The 22,969-nt window shown below is 41.5% G+C and overlaps 1 protein-coding gene across 1 annotated transcript in view; it reads right to left on the reverse strand.

Moving 5' to 3' along the window:
- Positions 1-19,707, reverse strand: part of LOC146199477 (peroxisomal ATPase PEX1-like) — an 85,859-nt gene extending 66,152 nt beyond the window's left edge. The window contains exons 1-7 of the mRNA XM_084594958.1: positions 19,193-19,707; positions 17,811-17,954; positions 12,027-12,110; positions 8,560-8,674; positions 6,047-6,849; positions 4,969-5,086; positions 2,540-2,786 (exon numbers count right to left, since the gene is read on the reverse strand). Of these exons, the coding sequence (XP_084451084.1) occupies positions 2,540-2,786; positions 4,969-5,086; positions 6,047-6,849; positions 8,560-8,674; positions 12,027-12,110; positions 17,811-17,954; positions 19,193-19,288 (1,607 nt within the window). The 5' untranslated portion in view covers positions 19,289-19,707. The remainder of the gene's footprint in view (positions 1-2,539; positions 2,787-4,968; positions 5,087-6,046; positions 6,850-8,559; positions 8,675-12,026; positions 12,111-17,810; positions 17,955-19,192) is intronic.
- Between the last annotated feature and the right edge of the window lie 3,262 nt (positions 19,708-22,969).

Genomic DNA, 22,969 nt, shown 5'->3' on the forward strand with positions numbered 1-22,969 from the left:
ACTGATGCAAAATCATGTTTAAGTGTCCCTCCAAGAAAAACTCTAAACGTCCTTGCAACTCCTACAGATCAATCAAAGGCGGGACCACTTGATTATGTAGTAAAGTTGCAGGTTTTGAGGCATTGCTCCTTATAAAGAGAGGTACCATCTGTTCACCATCAGCTAGTGATTCATTTTTTATTCCCTGTCATCCCCCATTTAGGACAGTTAGTTAAGCAAGCTTCTTCAATGTATCTAAGAGCACTGATGCAAAATCATGCTTAAGTGTTATAAAGAAACTCTAAATGTCCTTGCAACTCCAAGAGATCAGTGGCAATTTAATTGCTTTTGTCGTAGACCATGTCATGCCCTGCCCTTTTGTTCGACTGAGTTCGAGTGCAACAATCAAATGGTAAAATGACACAGTTTTAAGAAGTAAACTTCCACCTCCGCTTTTATCAGAAAGTGTCACAATTAATTTTATATAACTTATTTTGAGGGCCAAAAGCACTTCCCTGTACAAGAACAGTGCCAAGCAGATCAGCTGTGCATTAATTACTGGCAAATCAATTTCTCGTACGGGTGAAAATTCCAACATAGTATGACCGTAAAATTCCGAGCAAGCGCCCCCCCCCTTTCACACCCCAAATTACTGGAAAAGTGGAGAAGGTGCTTTCCCAGAACAAAGCCAAAATTTGCAATGACAAATTTCACCCCCAAAAATCTTAACGCCATGCATATGAATTTAAAGGATTATTTATCTCTGATCGGGGCAATCGGGCTGAAAAGTGTGCGTCGAGACATCGGCGAGCTGCTATGCAGTGCATCCTTGCTGCTCAGTTGCCGACGTTTCCACTCGGCGTGCTGTTGAAACATATTACTGATTGCCTACTTAATCAGTGTTTGCCTCAGGAAGGCAGTGTTTGCCTTCTTTCATCTTGTCATCAGCTCCTGTCTAGACAGCGGCCATCTGCTGTTTTGGTCGTGCGCATCGGATGCCTTGCTTGCGGTGGGCATCCGATGCCGTTAACAGCAGTGATTTCCTTACACAACCTCTAGGGGGTGCCCAAGAGTAGGGAGCGGGCAAGTGCAGCTTGGAAGAGAGGGAGGCGCTTTCCCGGAACGGCGCGGAAATCTGAAATTAGCAGTGAAGTAAGGGAGGGGCTGGCACGGGTGGGGGCCTTGCTCAAAATTTTACAATACATTCTAAGTTTAAACTTTTCACACCACAGAAATATATTACATAAAAAAATATAGAGTAATTCATTGACAGAAAATATTTTCACTGAAGAAAAAAACGAAAACTGTGTTCTGAAACGAACACAAAAAAATTGTGCCAAATTTTCAAAGAATGATACTTTTCGAGAAGTTCATACCTTATGTGCAGGCCATGATAGTTCTATCAAATACAAGCAGCCTATCATGAAACGTTTATGCGTTGCCATTACCTGCATGATGAAATATTTTCTGCGGCTTTATTGAGAAAGGACATCATCACATAAAGCAAAACGGTGAGCTATGGTCTAAAATCTTTCATTTTCTATACCATCAGCAGGCTGACTGAGAACATATTCCCGTTGCAATAGTATAAGGCGATATCCTCGTACCTCTCTTCCAGCTCCCATAATTGCCACATTTGTTCTTGAACCTATGACATTATGCTAAGCAAAGCACTGCCATCATTCATGAATTGCACCTCACAAGCACAGAAGCAGAACAAAGATTCTGTGCACAGGAGCTTTGTAACAGCCCACAAGAATTTGGTACATAGTTCAGAGAAGCCCTCAAAAACAAAGAAAGCACCGTAAAAAAAAAAACCTTATCAACAAGACTTTCACATTAACCCTCTGTAAGAAGAAATAAGATCATATGTAAAAGGTGTAAGCCATATAATGCTGTGACTTGATGACCAAAAAAACACAATATGTTTGCTAAAAAAAAATTTGTACTATTGTGTGCATGGAGCACAACTCAGCCCTTGAGCTCTTTCTCCAAACTGCATCATTTCACATTCCAATATTCTCGTTTTACCTCCCTCCCCCACATCAGTACTATTTCAAACTCAAGATGTTATAAAAAAAAACTGTTCAATATTCATCACCGTAACTCCATTTGTGTTTCCATAAAGGCAATAGAAAATGTCCCTGTTTCTAGTTCAAGATGGAAAGCAATGTTATGAAGTGACACAGAGCAAAATACTACAAAACTGCCATCCTTCCTGTCAAGGTCAAGATGCAGGGCTAGCCAGGATATGCATGAAAGAAACCAATAATTTTTAAGAGCAGGAAATGGAACCCAAGGCAACAACATCATGCATGGACACCCTGGATTCAGTTTCTACCAGCAGCACGGCATCTACTTTATGAGACATGCATCACACGCAGCATAGAGACAAGCTTCAAAACTAAAGCCAGTTATTCAATTACTTTCTCCAGGCAGCAGCAAAAGAAGGACAGTAGCAACGATCCCATACACTCTCCATGGCTTTAAAGGCTATTGCCTTCTTTCATAAGCACACTAATGAAGGTCATTTTGAGCAACAGTCTGCTGCTTTGCTCACCCAAGTTTATCTAGCCTCGAAGCCTGAAGATCTGGATCAAGGAGACTGATGTTTGTGACAGGAAGCTCTCTTGCACATTTCTTTGAAGGCTGTGCTTTGGCAGCTTTCTCAAGGGAAATGTCTACATTACTTGAATCTTTAAGAAAACAATATTGCAGTACACCTTCGCCATCACGTTGACTGTTCCCTGTACCTCCACTGTCGCTCTTCTTTGGAGAAAGCTTGACTATAAAGTCTGTCAGCTCTCCTGCATTATGAAAAAAAGATAAAAATCAACAATCACATACCACTATACCTTACAGACATATTATTTTTTAAGCATGGCTTTGCAGCACCACTGTGATGCACATCAATCCTGGAAAATTAATATCTGCGTTATTCCACATCCCAATCACACTACAAGGAAGAGCAGACACTATTCCAAAAGAGTAAAAAATAAAATAAGAGAAAAAGATATGCAATTATGCCTCATAATACAACTGTTTACGATAAAACTATGGATGCGATGATTCAGAAGTAAATCCCATCCGATATCTCTGCAGAAACACATGTAACAAATAACATGTCTTAATAAACTTTCTTTACTAACAGATCTAAAAAAAAAACAATTTTTGCACCAAATAGAAAGAAAGGTAATCATTCTATATTCTACTTTTACATGAGAAAGCTCTTCTGTTCTTAACCAATGAATGCTGCAATTAATTTCTCGTACAGTGAGCCCTCTTCCTGTCTGTTAAAAGACAGTGTTTTCAGTTGTTTCACGATTAATGTATGCCAATTAGCTCCATTATTTACATCGTTACATGAAAAACAGCACACAATAAAACAGCACTCACCAGAACGCCACCCAAAAAATTAATGCAGTGACAAAACAACAAAGGAAAGAACAGCAAGGTGGCAAAACAGTACTAGGAACAGCACACAAAAAAACAGAACAACGACAAAACAGAGCAGCGCTATATGAAGGGTGAACTGCCATAGACATAACCACAAAAGGTAACGCCCAGTCCATACAACAGTGGCACTGTCAGGTCAAGTTCTATAGCTATACAACTTGACTTGACAATGCCACTATCATATGGACTGGGAATTATGTTTCTATGGCTTTCTAGTATTTAGAAAAACACCTGTTCTGTCTCTTATGTACGTGCTTTTCTTGAAATGACCTTTATTTATTCAAGTGCTTCATGAAATGATTGTTTAAACATGACAGCACAACCTCACCTTCAGACATTAGATAGCAGCTTGAGTCATATGGATAATGAGTGAGATTACTTCACTACAATTCCAAGAACCAAAAAATGATTTAATGAGAAAATGCATTGTCATCTCAGCAAAAATCAGTTTACAAAAATCAACCTGGTCTATAGGTTAAAAAATAGCAGCAAAACCACAAAAAAACACAGGCAGATGTCTGGGCTAATTTCCCTTCTCAGTTGCCCAGCTTCTGCTTATACAATGCTGAAAAAAAGAAACAGATCATTAAAATCAAGCAAGCAGCAACTCTTCAGGCAACACTGCACAATACTGCACTGCTCTGTCATTGTGCTGTTTTCCTCTGTGCTTTTCTGTCATTGCGCTAGTTTCTATGTGCACTGTTTTGTCACTCAGCGCTCCTTTCTAACTTGCTATGCCTTCCGTGTTGTTTTGTCACCATATTGCTTTTCGCACATTGTTTTGTCATGTATTGTCCATCTATAATCACAAGACAAACTTCTCTCCAAATTTAGCAGGTTCCCAAGAAGAAAGTTAGTACAGCTGTCATACATGTTTAAAAACCTGTTTTGTTGGTTTTGTGCGGTTTGGCAACAGAAATCATAGCACTAATCTGAGACATGCAGCAATCCGTACGAAGCTTGCTTGTTTTGTGGGGTTTTATGTCCCAAAGCGACTTGGGTTAATTCGTATGAAGCGGTAAGCCAACAGTGAAGCAGTAGGTATTATCCCTGCATAGCAGTCATCCTTGCTCAAGAAGTTTAATGCCTCGCCACAGCAGGTTTTTTTTTCCGTGAAGGCAATGTGATGAAATGGAAAACGGCTGCGACGTGTCAAACTACATGTGCACTTGATCTGGCATACAATACTCAGTGTAAAGGCCACCTTTGTAGCAATAAAAAAAAAAATCGGTATGTGTTTAGCCTGGTTCAAGCGAGGTTTCGCTCAAAAACTGAAAAGCTTCACTGAAGCTTCACTAAAAAGCTTTCCTCAAAGTCTTATAGCGATGAAAGCATTGGTTAGTTAATCCAAGGACAACATTAGTCCAATCATAACATCAAGTATGACTACACTTGCAGCCATCAGCCTGAAGAGTAATTTACTGATGCATGCTTAAAGAATCAATTCCTCACATACTTCTTGCAAGCAGCAAATACAAAACAGTCAAAAATGATAGCATGATAATCTGCATGGTAGCACGACAAAATGCTCACCACTGTCATGTTTCAGCCTCAAAAGGCCTCCAGATGAAAGTACAAGTGGGTATCCACATGATGATATGCTGTCACACCATGAACGGAAGGCACTAGAGATATTGTGCTTTGTGAACTTCTGAAAATAAACATAAATTATGTGCCTCAAACAAAGCATTCAAGCAAGAACCTGTTTATCTTAATCTTTTGCAATTTCCAAATTTCAAAATATTTAACAATGGCAAAGAATAAATATTCCATAAACTATCAATTTCGGAGCCCCAGTAAAACATGTTTTAATGTTTTAACCTCTCGTAGCAAAAGAAAAGAAAGAAACAACAGACAGTTAAGCTCAGCTCATCATGGAATATCCCATGAAAGCACTGGAGAAAAAGAGATTCAAAAGTAATATTTTGAAGTTATCAAGGTCAAGGTGAAAAGTTAAACGTCAAGGTCACAGTAAAGCATGATTAAACGTGGACTACATGTCTACCCTTAAAGCCCACATTGCCATGAGTGACTTGGGTACCAAGTTCCACTTTAAGCAGGTCTTCCGAATGCGCCTTGCGTGGCCTGGTGGTAGCGTGTCTAACTCTAGATCCAAGGGCCCAGGAAGGCTGGATTCCGATGACACCCATCTCAATGGCAAAGCCCGGGTTAACAGCGCCTGCCAGAGGCTTCATTGAGACAATGTTCAAATTCATCCTGCTAACCTATTAGCGCTTTTGCACTAAAAAAACTCTTATGTCCCTAGCCCCCTTTCTGAGCTACATTTCTATATTACAATATGTTGACTCTTACTGAGTGAAAGTGTCAGAATGGACACCATCAAGGGAAGGAAACTAACTGAGGGCAGCTAAAGTCACACGAAATGACAAGCTCAGGAAATATGTTCAAAAAACATGGCCCCCATGGCTGGCCCCAAATAACGGTAACTAAAGGTCGCTGGGAGAGGCCAGAATCCTGCAACACATTAAACTTGGCTAATGATGATAACAATGATCTTCAAAGGCAGCACGACAACCAGAAATTGAGCGAACTAACACGGTAGCAGCCATATATTGGATGCAACAGCTCCGAAAATGGCCAATCCACTCACCGTCCTCCCTAACGGGTATAAGGTAATTGAGCCCAAGGCAATAGATTGCTCAGATGCTGAATGCGACTTCAACTCCACTTTGCTCGCATAGTCAAGCCCCAGTTGCCGCCGAAGGGTATCACTCACAAGCACCAAGTCAGTCCCATGCAAGAGATGAAAGTCTAGCCACGTAATCGGAACCACAAACACTCGTACAAAGCAAGTTTCACAATCAGGCAGGCCTGCCTCAGTCCTCTGCTTCACAGAAGCGCTTGACTCGCCCTTTGAGTCTGAACGTATCTTGTCTAGTTTCTCTTGAGGCGATGCAACCTTGGCAATGGAGGCAATGAAGGTTGCGACTGATTGGTCGTCACTGCAAAGTGAACCCACCGGAATTTGTGACCTTGATGCAAAAACGGTGGTCGGGTGATCGTGCAACAGCTTCTCAATGCTACCACGGCCTTCACATAACTCCACCGAGCAGAACTTGCGCGGAATCACCCTGGCAGTGAAACACACACTTCTGTAACACGACAGCACTTCTTCAGCACGCTGTTCTGTGGGTGGTGAATCATACCACTGGCTGGTTGCAGGTGGTGTTCGTGTTGCTGGTCGGCTCAGAATAGCCATAGGAAGGTGTAAAAACTGGCTAATCCAAGACCCGCTCGTAGAAGCGCTGGTACTGTGCGAGTGATGAGCTTGATCTGACGCTCTGGGCAAAGTAGTAATATCTGTCTCTTCCATCTCGGGGCTTATGTCTGGGTCAACGATCACACGAGTGTTTTCAACAAGAACTACAGGTGTGCACTGTGGTATAACAGATTCTGGAAAAGATGGAAAATCAACATTATTTCATAGCTGTCACAAAACCGATATTACATTACAACAAAGCTACAATGCATAATACAGGTTATGTCTAGTTTCAAAATATCTAATTAATTAAACAATCTCCCACAATATTTTGTTTCACAAAGCTAGATCAAATACCACTCGGAGCAACCGTGCCAAATTTGTGTAGGAATTAAGTAGCTAGGAATTAAGTAGCCCATTAACATCATAATGTCAAGTACATCGCTAATGCTAAATACTGCACGATTAAATACATCTTGTTTTCATTTCCACTAACAAAAGCACATCAAATCCTCCCAGCCGTACACAAAGCACACTCTCCAACCTATTCAAGAAAGCAGTCAAATCACCAGCTGCCAGAGATAAAGAAGGCATACTACAAGATCCATCACTGTACAAGCCATCACTACTAGCTAACAACCGAAAACTTCATGGGGTGTATAACTAAGTAAGCAGCGATGGCATTAATTTGCATTCTGTTACTGATTTATTCCATGCAGTTTTCTCACCCTTAAATACTAAAAAAATTAGCCAAATTTACAAATTTCGCTCATGCAATAAACAAGTTCAAAGCTTTGATAGTCTACCTGCTTGAATATTGCACAGTTAAGGGGGTATGAGGGTCTTGAAAACTTTTTTTTTTCAGCTCATCCTGTTGAAACCCAGCATGCAAGTGCAGTATATAATGCTTTCAAATATGCCTTTAGATTTCAGATCTCGAGAAGATAGGGCAAAATAATTATCCTAGTTAGGTCGTTTCTGACGGGCAATTATGGTAATTTCTCTTTAAAGAAGACCTCTTTTAGGAGCATTCAAACATTTCAAAAAATCCACCGCAAATCCTAAAGCTTTCTATTTTCTTTAGTTGTCATATCAGCAATTAAACAATATTTTGTCTAATTATACTGCCACATACGTTTTTTTGCAACTTTGGTATTTATTTATGGTCCCGAAAATGACATTATATGAATTTTCTTCACTTTAGGTGGACCTTTTTAAATGTGTGCATGTTCCTAAATGAGGTCATTTTTCAACGAGAGATTGCCATAATGGCCCGTAAGAAACAGACATGTTATTATGCCATATTTTCGCTCCTTTTAAGATGTTTTAAATCTAAATGTGTATCTCAAATCAGCATTCTATTCTGCACTTGCATGCTACGATTCAACAAGATATGTTGGAAAATAAAGAAAAAGGTTTTGAGACCCTCATTCCCCCTTAAGCAGTATCAACAAACTAATTTCAAGTGAAAAAAAGCTAGCTCTCAATATATATAGGTATATCTAAAACCAATTTTCAGCTTAAGAACATAGTTGATGAATTGTTATTACTGGCTTGGTTAAATATCATAACAGTGGCATTCAGTACTAATTGTTTTGATATAGTATACTACCATTACTCTCACAGTTTATATGCTAGCTCCGATTTTGCTCTGAGGTGTCATTTTAATTCAACACTGTATCAAACCAATATATTTTAATATGTAATAGGGTGGCCCATGGAGTACAAGAGCAAAAAATTATTTATTTCATTCTTCATACAGAACCCATAGCCAGAAAACTTAACTCAGAGACTACTTCAAATGCAAACTGCAAGTCTATATTAAAAAAATAAAGAAACGTGGTTACAGGAGTTTACCCGAAGAGGGTTAAGCAATAAAAGTTTATCAAGAAAAGCAAACTCACCAATATTTACAAAAACCGGAGACAGCGATGCCGTCCACACAGGAAATTTCATACCGCTCCAGACTATGCGAACTTGATTCAACAACACATTTTCGAGAAACGTGGCACACTCAGCCTGGAACAAAGTTGAACCAAATGAATAAAAAAAGCAAAGGTGCTGTTTATGGCTAAACAAAAAACAGTGAAAGAAAAGAAATTACTGGTTAATTTACACTGTTTTAAAACATGAAGCTTACTGCTGAAATACTTTGACCAAAACATGACATGAATTTAGTTACAGCAGCAATTATTGCTACAGTATGTTGACCAAAACATGAGACAATGCATAGCTTTGCTATAGCAGCAACCATAAGCTTCCAGCGGATATAGTGCTGACAAAAATTATTCAGACGACATTCTTCAGGCACAACAATATGGTGTTTGAGACACATTTCACTGTGATATTTTATTCACCTAAATTAATATTTAATTCAATCACGTATAATTAATTTAATAATGGTTAATTTAATATTTTAAATAGTGTTAGTAGAGTGCGTCACACAAAGTGCGTCACACAAAAAAGTGGCAGCATATTATTTAGCTTCAACCAACAGCAACAAGTTGTCACCTATAGCATGCCTAATGAATGAGATGACCTAAAATAAAGCATGGGATGGCATTTATTGTATATGTCTCTGTCCAATGGTGCACGAGGGACAGAGTGTAAAGCAGCAAGACCTGCTTACAATAAAAACACCACCATGTTGCCTTAAAAAAACGTGGTAAAAAGGGGCTAAGAAATCTGTCTCAACTTTTACATTTTCTTCTTCCATATACATCCCCTTTTCATGCCAAGCTATCAGGAATGTAGTTTCTCATAAGCAGCCACTGTAAAAAAAAGAAAAAAGTACTACAAACTACGAACGAATGTCTTCAGCATACAAATGCTGGAAGTCAACATAACATGGTGCATAAAAGATGAAACACAGAAAATACTGATCATGAGCATCTGAGTCCTGTCTTGTTATACCCACCTATTCAAGATGAAATGACTTGAGCAAGAAAAGAACCAAAGCTGATCATTTCACTGTAAATTTGTGGACAATACCTTTCTATGCAGACACACCATAAAGATCGTTCACACTCAGATAACCAGAGGTGCCTAGAAGGCTTCAGCATCTGCACACCTCATTAGCAAAACTGAGAACCTTCTAATATAAACACTCTAATGGGCTGAACTTTTACGCAATTGTAGTTAGTTCTGAGAGCAACATTTGGTGATGACGATCCTAAGAGCTTCTGTGCATGCATCTCTTCAAGGCAGCCACAACTTTCCTCCAGCATTCAAGACTGACAGAGGCAGATTAAGACCACTTACGAAGGCCTAACATCAGTGAGCGAAGTCTTGGCTTACATTTGGGATGTGGCCAAGCATAAGCCCTTTCAAACAAATGCTGCAGTGCTATGCAAGGACAGACCACAGCACAGAGAATAGCGGGCATCACTTCATAATTTCACTCTGCCAAGGTAAGATCTACCTTGCAATCACTGTTTTTTGTGATAACCACCAGAAAGATTTGCAGATGACAAAGCATGGTGTGGTTTGATAAGGGCACCTTAACTAGCTTCCAAATCCCAAGTTTTTCAATGAAGGTGAATCACGGATGCCATTTGTCGATGAAAAAAACTCATGAGCACTGACAACTATTTGCTGTGTGCTGATAGAGGGCGATCAGCTCTTTTTTACTCTCATAAAGGGTGACTACGTATAAAGGTGCAAGTGAAGCAACAGTGGTTCCTTCCAGAAAGGTGCCCTCAACAATGTGCACATACTAGAACTGCATATAACCCTACAATAGCTCGACAATATTAATCAAGCCACCATTGGCAAAACATCTGTAGGATGCAATAAACTTCCAATTGATCAAATCTCGTAAATAGTCCTTTATAGGGGCCGCAGACGCCACTGATTACTTTAATAGACTTTTTTTTTTCCCCTGCCCAGGAAGACAAATTGAATGTATGCCTTTTCTATCACTTCAAAAAAAAACAGCATCAAATATTTGCTATGAGTACTAAACCCAAGAGCGAAATAAGATGATGCCTTAAAAAATTAAGTAACAATGGCCTCAGTCTAACCAAATCATGCAAAAAAAAATCACACAGTGAGAACGCTTATTATGGGAGCTAAAAAATTAGCCGAGCCTAAACTCCACTTACACTAGTTAAGACATGCGAAAGCACCGTTTGGCATAGCTTAGCACTGAGATACTAGCAGAGAGTTTGGCAAAGTGTGCCTTCCCCAAAATGAAAATTGGTTGATTTTGAGGAAAGGTAAGGTTTGTTGTCTGTCTCATTTCTCGGTGGACACCTCTTACAATTGCCGCATATAAATGAAGCTAAGCATGTCATCATGGGAAGCAAAATGGTATCACACCACCTTGAATGCTGCACTAATGGCGAATTCGAGTGGGAGAGCAGGTGCACTTGAGAGCACTTCGAAAGTACTCTCAGACAAGCGGGCGCACTTCAGTGGGAGAGCAGGAGTAGAATCACTGGCTTCCAATGGTAGAGGAGGAAGGCTATTCCTCCACTGAGAGCAGCCGAGTGCACTCCCGGCTGCTCTCTCGTTTAAAGCGAGTGTAGAGGAAGTCACATAGCATAAAGCGTCATAATCGCGCTTATGTTTTTTTCTCTCAAGTTGGCGACACTCAAGTTGGCGACACTCAAAATGGCGGCTGCAAAGCGTCGGCGCTCAGCGAGCTCTTCGAATTCAAGTGAATTTACGTCGGGACCGGAAAACATTGCTTAGGTGCTGTATGCATGTTTGAGAGTCGCTTCTGGTGTCAAAAGGGCCAAAGGAGGCAAATCGCCGTGCTATGAGAACAAAGGAATACAAAACAAGCAGTTCTTCACGGAGCGTTGGCCTCTCCTCGGGTTTCAACTGTCGCCACTGCGGGCAGGCGGAGAATGCTGGGAAGAGAAGTGCGGCCACGTGGTCGTGGCACACTGCTCTCGACACGCTGAGAGCGTTCACGTGGGAGGATAGTTACACTCTCGCTCGGCGTGCTCCTGTACTGCTCTGCAATGCTCGGTGTCTCTGCTCTCGTCCCCCTAACCGAATGCGCCACAAGAACAGCTGTATCACAATTTTGACACGAAATCATATTGTATATTTGGCATCCCTTTCTGCTCACATTACTCATGAGGCAAGGAAAGCTTTTGCTTTAAGCCTTATGGAAAACATTGAGATCAATTGTCAACGCTGAGTATGGTTACATATAAGAGCGTTCTTTAAAAGTACAATCTGCTAAGCAGGAGGCAGTAAGCTAAACCAAACGCACCTCCCATTATTCATCTGCTTTATCAGGAACTGTCATATAATGCCCAAACATACTGTCAAATTTCACAAAATTTAACAATGCAGTGTCTTTTCTTTCTTTTCCCCAGAAGTCCAATGTATCTGGAAGCAAAAAAAAAATGCTCACAAGCTTTTCATAGTCCCTGTAATTTGAAGTTTTTATCTTGACCTCTTCTGCATTGTGGACATCTTCCAGTCTTTCCACTGCCACCTGTGAATTTTAAAAAAAATATTAAGACAGTATCTAGCATGAGTTGAGGTGCCATTCTACTTTTCTTTGGTCTCACTGAAGGCCCTAAAAATCTATTAATTTAAATATCAATCACTCAGATATTTTCTGATATTCATTTTATTCATTAAAGCATAATTTGCAGGGTTCCTGGAAACCACTGTGTTGGATGGCAGCCCATGGCATTTAAGAAAATTATCATACTAGTGTGAAATCAGTAATCAGGAGGTCCAGAGCTCAGCAAAATTGTTGAACGTTTGTATGTTCATTTGTACGCAGAGTTCACTAATTTGCCGCCTTTAAACTGACAACACTACAAGCTTCACAACAGAAAAGCAGTACCCCGTCATGGTGCAGGGCACGGAGCCCTCCCTTCCCATCTCAATATCGCATAAACATGCCCTTGGAAGAACTTACATAAAAAAAGCTCAAAAGTATCCTTTGTAAAAACTCAAAGCCGTGAAATTGCAGGCTCCACGCAACTTCCATGCCGCCATTTGGCAAAAGGCCAAAGTGTGCACTCACGATGTGCATTCAGATATGCTATTCAGATATTTCTCCTAATTTTCCACTGTACTCAGCAACTAAATTGTTATTAACATAGGGAGGGAAAATGAATGCTAGCAGGGTAAACAGCAAAAGGTGTTTGCCATTTGGACATAATCAACGCCATTATTTTCTTTCATTGATTAAAATGCAGCACAAAATACATGTCGCCTCATAACAATGGCCTTAACAAAGAGTAGCACTCGTTTCAGAAGTAATGCCTGCAGCATGTGACAGCAACAAATGCTCATAATCAAGCTTTGCACAACTTCAGTTAATGTGCACACTCCGCTAAGGCACAACTAATCGGCAAAAGTTGAGGCATATCCAAAAGGTGGCATATCCCAACCATCAAACAGCACTTGCATTACATAAAATAGATTTGTATACTTAGGGGCTGAACTTTTCTATTTAAACTGGAAAATAAGAAAAAAACAATAAAAATATGCCAAATTCAGTTTCTGAAGTTTGGTCATAGTGGAGAGATGTCAGTACTCTTGGCATGCAAGGCGTAGCCACCTGGCTGTTTGATACGAGCAACACTGAATCAAAGTTGAAAATTGAGCAAGTAGAGAAGCCAAGCGTATGATACGACAGAAATATTGTTGAATAAGCAGCATGCTGTGTGACTTGACAAACAAATCTGCTAGCTTACCAGGCTCTTCAGACTGGGAAGCATTCCTCCTTGCAGCCTACTAGCTAAGTATTATTAGTAGACTATCATCACTCACTTAGAGTACTTAGTTGGTTAATTTTATCATCTACCTGTAGGACACTAGCGTGAAGCTGTGCATAAGTGTCATGAAAAGTGAAAAGTGTCATGAATGTTTTGGCTACTGTGACCTTCGAGTGGGAGTTCCATCACCGCTATCAATATGCAGACAACCACTTGATGCGCCTCTACCTTCCCGCTCTACCCAGTGTGACAACAAAAGAATAGCATGTTCACCTCTGGCTTAAGCATATCTGTCTGCTGGCTTTCTCTTTCAAGCTGAGTTACTCTTATCATGAAAATATCAATTCTTCCTATAAGCACATGCCAAGTAGTATTAATTGCTTGTTAAGTAAATAACTTGTTCATGCTGACGAAAATGTTGCGTTACATTCTAAGTGGCTTTCGACCACACAGGCTGGCCACATTAAAAAAGCCAGTAATTCACTCGTCAAAAATAATAATCAATGGGGAGAAAAAAGCGACACTTGCTTGAATGAACAGAAGTATGCCAAATTTTCAGGAAATAAAAACTAAAAGTACGACTTTTTATTATACCTGACTCAAAGTTTTAATAGAAGCTGCAAGACATAAGCCTCATATATAAAAGGTGGCAAGAAGGTTTGGTTTGGTACCGTTTATGGGGTTTTATGTCCCAAAGCAACTCAGGCTATGAGAGACGCCGTAGTGGAGGGCTCCGGAAATTTCAACCACCTGGTGTTCTTTAACGTGCACTGACATGTACCGCACACGGGCGTCTTGCTTTTCGCCTCCATCAAAAAGCAGCCACTGCGGCCGGGGTTCGATCCTGCATCTTTGGGCACAGAAGTCTAGTGCCCTAACCACTGCAGTGGGCTGTGGCAAGAATGTTAAGTGTATGAATCTTATGCCATGTTTACATCCCAAATTGTATGCTACTTAAATACATTTTGCAAAAAATCCCTCAGCACATTCCGTAAGTATCATATTTAAAGGGCCCTGCAGATAATTTCACACATCACTCATCTTGTTCGTAATATTGGAGTCTCCAGAAAAAGCACCTCAAAAGTCAGCGTCAAATGTCAATGTGGCCACTTCAGCCACTACAACAGATGTTTACTGCCCACAGCCAAACAGCTAGAAAATTAAAAGGCAAAGAAAGGAAAGATAGCAGTGCACCATTTGCACCTACCATGAATGCAATTTTCTGGATGCCTTGTTCATAGCAAAAGCAAAACAGTAACTTGTAATGGGAACAGAATGAAAACAGTACATTATTGTACTTTAATTTTCCTATAGGCAAGCGTCATGTTTGTAAACAAAGGTGGCGCTGCGATTGGCAACGACATGGGGTGTAGGCAAAAGCGCAGCGTGCCTACACTGCGCCAAGCGACGAATGCCTTCGAAAGCAGTTTGCACGTGCGAATATTCTGAAGCATATGCTTCGCTTCTGCGTAGAAATAGTTTGGTTTATGCCTGGAGAGTATTGCAGCACGTTATCAGCCGATCACTTCTGGAATTACCCAGCGAAGAGCGCTGCATTGGCTTCCTTATCCGTGCGCGGCTACGGTGCGTAGGCGACTGCAGTGCGTGATCAAGTTAAATTAAAACGGGAAAGTGCAATGTATAAGAAAGACTAATAATCAACATTGCTCAACTCCAGGGCCTATTCCTAGCGCATGCAAAGACGACAATGTGAATGACTGGAAGTGCACGTGTTTTCAAATGCCGACTCTTTTGACTGCGCGCCTTTCTAGCTGCTTCAAGCACTTTCACTTAAGGAACAATATTATCAGCAACTATATATAGTGAACTAGAAATTACATTTCTAGCTCACTTTACCGCCAACTTAAGTCATAGAATTTCATATTTAATAAGAACTCAATCTTTTAGTAATTGTAACATATTCGCATAGCGCGCTGCCAACTTGTTTTCGCCTGCTCGATAAAAAAGACGTTTGACGTCCGTCCCATCTTACATACGTAGCCAAGGTCATTCAGAGGTTAATATATACATGAAGGCCTGTGAGAATTAATGCTCTCATTTTTTTCTCTTTGCTCTCTAGGAGAGACGCATGAGTGCAGATGCAAATTAACGTTCTCCACGATCGCTTGCAGCGAAATTTTCGCGATCTGCTGATGTTTTTTAATATACTTGGAAATTTTTTATTCGAATGCGCGTCATCTATTATGCTTATTTTACACCCCTCATAGCCGATTCCACTTTGGGACATTAAACTCCATGTACCGTATATACTTAAATATCCTGCTCGACCAGAGCTGCGTTGTACGTGGATATTTAATTCGTGCATTCGTCAAGATCTTAATGAACTTCAAAAAAAAAATTTAAGACTATAAGAAATAACGCTGCGGGACTGCCCAGATCATAACGATGTTACTATAGAACCGGTGATGAAAAGTCACTTGAAACTCTTGAAAGAAAAACAAAGAAAAGCTACACTTCACAATTAAGTCCGCAGGCCTGTTATATCGGCAATATCGCTCTGGAGTGACCACTCAAGGTAATTGCAATTACCTTCGCAGCAGCTTTTGTGTCTTTTTCTGTGTGAATGCATGCACGGGCAATACTGCAGGCGAATGGAACTAGTGCAGCTTCCCTACGGGATCATACGCACACGAAATATTGCGTCTAAACTCCTTATGACTTGATAGTATGTCAAAACGGGCTCGAGCTGCAGGCGTTTATTGTTATTGCGCTCTTCGTCGTGCCGCCAAAAAGTCATCACGACAATTAAGGGTTGCAAACAAACTCATCTAGTTGCAGTGCAGAAGTGCAAAGCACGTTAGCCGCGAAGGTAATCCGTCACCAAAGTCTACTTGCCGCGCTCAACGCCGCTGCCCTTCGCTCTCATCTTTATCTGACCGCAAGAAACATGTTAAAACACGTGCCATTTTGCTTTTTGTGCCTCATGGCGCAATCAACCTCACCACAGCTTGCAGAAATATTGGGAATAATGCCCGAAAATGCAGCAAGCGCCGCGCATCCAATGCAAACGGTTCGGGCTTTTGCCTACACCACGAAAGTCACTGCTGTCGCCAGCGCCGCCGCATCTCCACTGACGTCACGGGCTGACGCTTGTCTCTATAAACCATGTCTAGCCACCGGCTTAAAACAAGAATATAAGCGTTTTTCTTGCACATTTCAGCAAGGTTTTTTGTACTAGTGAGCAACACAATGTCAATGGGGCCATTTCTTTTCCTATCATCTTAGCACGCTTGGTATCATGATGGTATGGAAACTTGTACAAGAAATTCCGAAATAATAATAACAACAGAAGCTGTTTGCTAGTTATTTTAATTGAGCATCTGGCATGGGCTCCTGGTTAAGCTTGCGTGACCTAAACAGTGTCCATTCTGATATTACTAGTATGTTGTAAACAGTTGTATGTAGCAGCAATGATAAAGTTGTTGGCAGTCTCCTTTTTTTTTTTTTTACCTACATTATCCAACAATATATAAGAGCCCTGCACCATGGTCTAAGTGTGTTATACAAATATGAAAGTGTTCCGTGCAACATACAGCTAAAATAGTTCCTGAAAATGAAAAACGAGAAAATACATGACATATTTAGCTCCAATTCAAGCTTTCATGATGTATGCTACGGCTGCAACAATACAGAACGTTGCAAAATATATTTCAGATTGCAATTTACACAGAAGAATTGGCCATTAGCAGAGAGCTTTGGGTAAGTTTCTCTGCAAGACACCTAACAACATTCTTGCATTCTTCCCCAACACAAAATGAGGTGGGTGCTCTCTAATGTACAAACTCGCGACTTCGAGATGGCTCTGAGATGGCTGTTGAAAGGGCACAACAATAAACTATAGACTAGGGGATAAAAGAAAAGTGCTGTCAAAGGCCTCTCTTTTTACACACTTCTGAAAGCAGCAGGTGATCATCCAAAGTTTATGTAGATTAACCCATTATATGGTAGCAGTACACACCTGTCCCACTAGCTTAAAGTGCCAGCAAGCTGACAATGGTGCACCAACGGACCATATTTTAACATAAGACCATTAATGGCCCCGTTCTCCATGAAATCACGATTCAGAGTTGGCACTGTTTACATCAACGTTCCGAGCAAAAAATCCCGATTATGGCTCTGACAGGAGGTAGTTTTCAGGTTACAAGGCTGGGCACTTTTGGCTGCAAAACAAACCTTGCAATGACATAAAAACTTCTGAATATAATAAACTGGTAAACAAATTAGGCTCAAAAGGTTTTAAAGATTAACAACAAACAAGCAAGCTAGATAGCCAGCTTTGCCCTCAGAAAGTGTTAAAATTCATAACATATCAGTCAACATTAGTCTTACCTTAATTCAAATATGGAAAACCTGATAAAAGGCAATTAACTCCTAGCCTGAGGTACCAAGCTAAAAGGTGAATGATTTCAACAAATCCTGCATCAGCAGTGTGTACTCACTTCTTCTCCATCACAGAAGCCATACAATGTTGCAAAATCACCATTTATCTCTATGTTGTCACCATATGTCGTCTGTCGGCTCCATGAGACATATATGCTGAACTTCGTTTGAGCAGAACATAATTTGTAAACAATAACGTTGCTCTGGAAAATAAGAAAATAATTTAAAAATCTTTCGCCACATGCATGCACATGAATATCAATATAGCAATGCAGCACGGTTCTTGCAACAATGATGTCTTTAGTGTAGAAGACATGCGTTTGTATGGTGAGCCTTAGCATTTTAAATGCTTTGAACGAACAGTCCTTGAATAAGGATTTAGCGTCTGAAAAGGTCACATTATATGTAAATGTAAATTGTAAGGTTCAAAGTATTCAAGTGAAGCATGGGCTATGATGACGATGTGGTGGGGAGTTTCAGGTTAATAGTTCTTTGAAGTACGCTGACACCGTACAGTACACAGCTATTCTTGAATATTGTGTCCAGCAAAACATAGCCGCTACAGCCAGGATCGAACCAGAGTCCTTGGGATTAGCACCGGAACGCCAAAGCCATTGGACCAATGGTGAGTCCACAAGATATGCATGAAATAAACAAATTATTTGTGTAGTTAACCTGAGAATGCAGATAAGCAGCACAACTGGAACAGGTAGATCCATTCACATGTAACCTATTAAGAAGGACTGTTAGTTCGCAAGTTTCCTAATAAAGACACTCCGAAGAGCTTACTATATGTTATCAGAGGTTCCCTCACAAACAGGAAGGAATGACACCTTGATAACTTCCAACGCCAAGATCACAGCTTTTATCAAAAGGGTAGTTTCTTCTCTGGCTCACTGATTTTTCTTTGCAAAGGGGAAGAATGCTCCACTGCAGCATGCTCATTACATTTTCCTATTAAGTTCTGCTGCATTCACTGCGAAGATAAAGCACTAGTCCCGTCTCACTGGCAGATGGGACCTCATCTACTAGTGAATGGTGTGAACCAGTAAGGGCGTGTGTTTATAGGCTTCTGCATTAATAACATGCCCACGAGTCAGATTGCATAACATAGAAATAACATAGAAAAAGGACCTAGTGGCACTCGCTCTCACATTAAACACTTCTATATTTTTCCGAACAAAACAAATCAAATGCCTGACGGCAAACTGCACCGGACATTCACGTAAACCTGTCTCTTCTGCCGACTAGGAAAATGACAGAGCAGGTTCTGTTCCCTCTAGAACTTGTCAATAAGTCGATTTCTCAATGTAATTCTGTGTGCAATGGACAAAAGACTAAGCGCTAAGGACAAAAAAAGAACCGAGATACGTGACACGCATACGCTTTCAGTGAGCGCTACTTACAAGAGGTCGACAACACAGCACATCAAGCAACTTACATTGCGAGATTGGTGCCTCGCCCATTCTTTGGGAATGCGAATAAAGCAGGATTGAAACGAGGAGAATTTAAGCTTTGCCACTTCTAGTACATCCATGCTTGCCTACTGAAGGTATCATGAATTACAAACTTCCAACAAAAATTACAGAAAACAGCAATGTAGGATATGCTACACAGCTACACCCTCGGTAATATGCATTTCAGACAAGGAAACGACTGGAAAAAGGCGTTATAAGGTGTTCCAAGCTGGTATCAAGAAAAACTTGCGATAAGAGTGGTAGGTGGCAATTCACTGCAATACTTTACGGTTGTACCAAACTTTTGCTCCTAATCGTACTTCGCTCCGACAACCGCACATGCTACCCGAAAGTAAACAGTACTCAATGCCCTCTTGCGTTCAACAGACGTAATCATGACGATGCTTATTAATGCTATGCGATGTAATTACAACCACGGTCATTCACTAAGCGAGTACATAACAAATTCAATCTCAGAGTGACATTTGAATGTTGATCACCCTGTGGTTAAAAGCACCTAAGTTTAAAGTGAATGTAACTGTTATGAGGACAGCATGATAAAAACGCACGGCGCGTTCCACGAGTGTCAGGTGTAAGCTACTCAAAGTGCTCAAAGCTCCCCTTTTTTTTATTAGTTTAACTCATAGTTATCCTGTAAGGAGCATTCAATCGAGATAGTCAAAGCGATGGTCAACTAAAATTTGCAGCACCCGTTCAGGCGGGAAAGCACGCTAGATTTGAACGGTTAGTCCGGTTTTACGCATGAACATGATAATATAAATTGTTTATTTAGTTATTCCTACCATTTCTTCTTATGATACCTTGCCCCTGCAAATAAGTCGGCTATAGCGACGTTCTCAAAATCAATGCACCTATATGTCACCTGCTCGAGCGTTCAATCGCTCCAAACACGATGGAGGTCGTCTCGGTGAGTTTTTCGTGAATTCAGCCTCATTTGAAGGAACATTTGCTGTCAACTTCTGTAGCAAATGATTTTGCCGGAGGCGCAAACGGAAAGCTCTTCAGAAGTAATTTATTAATGTATGGTGTCCCAAAAACGGCTGGTTGACAGCCCCGCCGGTGTGGTACAGTGGTAAGACGCCCGACTACTATCCGGAATACCCGGGCTCGAACCCGACCTCGGCGGCTGCGTTTCGACGGAGGCGAAACGAAGAGGCGTCCGTGTGCTGTGCGATGTCAGCGCACGTTAAATATCCCCAGGTGATCGAAATTACTCCGTAGCCCTCCACCACTGCTCCTCTTTCTCTCCTTCCACTTTAACTCCCACCTTCCTCCCTTCCCTTACGGCGTGATTCAAGTGTCCACAGACACAAGTGTGACAGATACTGCGCCTTTCCCTTCCTGTGAACCAATTATTATTATTATTATTATTATTATTATTATTATTATTATTATTATTATTATTATTATTATTATTGGCAGCAAGCGTGGTAGAAGCAGCCCGAAAAGATCGACCGTGTCCTAATGAAGAAAGATGTCCGTCACATACTACCGCGCTCAGTATGACTTACCATCATGCGAGTGTTTCGCGGTGCTTTCCCAGGATGAACGGTGTAAACGGAAAGGATTCCGCTGCTCTGGCAGTTACTTGCATCCTCCACATCGTCTCCTCAACGCAATGCCTTGACCGCATATACCGGGTGTCCCAGCTAACTTGAACCAAGGGTTAAAAAATAATATATTTGAGGTAGGTCAGTGAAACCAATTTCATGCAACTGCCAGCCTGTTTGCGCACTACAGGCAAGTTTTTGTTTTGCAATTACTTAATTAGCTAATTATGTTAATTTTTCTAATTTATTAAATATCGAGTTTAGACCAAAAATGTGAATTGAAAAGTTGTAGAGCACCTTGAGAAACCCCCATTTCATTAATTGCGATAAAGAAAGTCTCACGTGTATCTTTTTTTCCGGGCTCAGAAGAAAGCCCGCGAAATACAAATAATACCACGTGACTAGTGCATTTGTGCGCCGCGATTGTGGTGCTCTCAGTCGTGGTTTGAGCGAGCGAAATTAGCTGCGGCCGTGTCTTCTTGGCCCCGTTAAAGTGGCAGGCCGATATGCCTGCGATGGCTTTTTCGCCCGCGTCAGACAGCCGGCCCACGTGACGGTGCAGTAGCAGCGAGAGCGGCGAGCCGACACCACCGATATTCTAACAAGACCTCCTTCTCTCCCATCAGCGAACGTCACGACAAACGGATGAGAAATAAGGTATCAGCCACTGAATCTGCGCATACATGCTTGGGTAAAGAGGCGAGATGACATCATGTGACTCGACTAACATTAGCGCTGCACCTTCATTTGCCGGTTCTTTATCGTCATCCGCCTGGCGTGATGTAGGCTGCTGCGGCATGCTGCGGTGCGCAGGTCTGGCCAAAATCGCGATGGCGACGGGCGAGCTCGAGCTCGCTCGAACCATCGCCAACATTTCTGCCTGCCGCTGCAACGGGACCATCGGGTCACGGCCGCAGCTGATTTCGTTCGCTCAAACCACGACTGAGAGCACCACAATCGCGGCGCACAAATGCGCTAGTCACGTGGTATTATTTGTATTTCGCGGGCTTTCTTCTGAGCCCGGAAAAAAAGATACACGTGAGACTTTCTTTATCGCAATTAATGGAATGGGGGTTTCTGAAGGTGCTCTACAACTTTCCAATTCACATTTTTGGTCTAAACTCGATATTTAATAAATTAGAAAAATTAACATAATTAGCTAATTAAGTAATTGCAAAACAAAAAATTGCCTGTAGTGCGCAAACAGGCTGGCAGTTGCATGCAATTGGTTTCACTGACCTACCTCAAATATATGATTTTTTAACCCTTGGTTCAAGTTAGCTGGGACACCCGGTATATGAAACGTATGAAACATGAAAATCGCGCCGCGTGGGGAACGCAAAGCTGGCGTGCCCCCAAATTTGCTTCAAGGGCGCAAGATGGGGGCGTGATAAGCACCAATGACAGTAAACAGGCTCAAATGTGCCACGATCCTTGCGTTGTCACAGAGATATCGTCATGCGGGCGCCTCGTATTGATGCGATGCCATGATTTAACCGCATGGAACACTGATATATACTGCTGAGAGTCGATGACGCAGGGGAAAATGCTGACATCTAGGAGGCCAATCCCGAATTCCCGTCGTTTACAGTGGCTCCGCTTGTCGACTGTAAGTTGCTTCCGGGAAATGCTGCGGCCACGCTACTGTACGTTGTAGGTCATATTGTGCGATTCAGCGCGACAGCAAGCATGCCATATTAGTGCAACGTTCAGAACCTTAAAAAAAGTCGCCAGGGAGTTTAGATTAATTCGCATTCCTCCGCAGCCGCGTTCCAGAGTCGCTTCGGAGTACGTTATATATTTATACCTCACATATGCCATATGCCATATACTTTCATTCTGCCTAAGTGAGCAAGGCTTGGACAGCGTGGCTAGCTGTACTGGAGTCGACCCGACGGGCGGATTTGTCCAAAATATTAGTTGATTTAGCAACGTTGGCGTCTGTCTAGGAGGCTCCGCCACGTTGGTGCAGTACTGGTGGTTAAGATGCCGGACCAGATTGTGCTGGAGTACCTAGTCGGGAACAACTCTCTGTGGCAATGGAACCAAAGCTACGAGGGCGGGGCTTTCCTAGCTATGTTACTACGCCATGTAGTTCCGAGTACCTGGCCTCAGCTGCGGTTTCGGCAACGCGCATGACGTACTCTGTCAAAAGCAGACGCGCGTTACGAACGCGCGCAGAAATGGGCA

This window comes from Amblyomma maculatum, chromosome 2 (assembly GCF_055883805.1).
Source record: "Amblyomma maculatum isolate TAMU_Amacu chromosome 2, ASM5588380v1, whole genome shotgun sequence".
Classification (NCBI taxonomy): Eukaryota; Metazoa; Arthropoda; class Arachnida; order Ixodida; family Ixodidae; genus Amblyomma; species Amblyomma maculatum.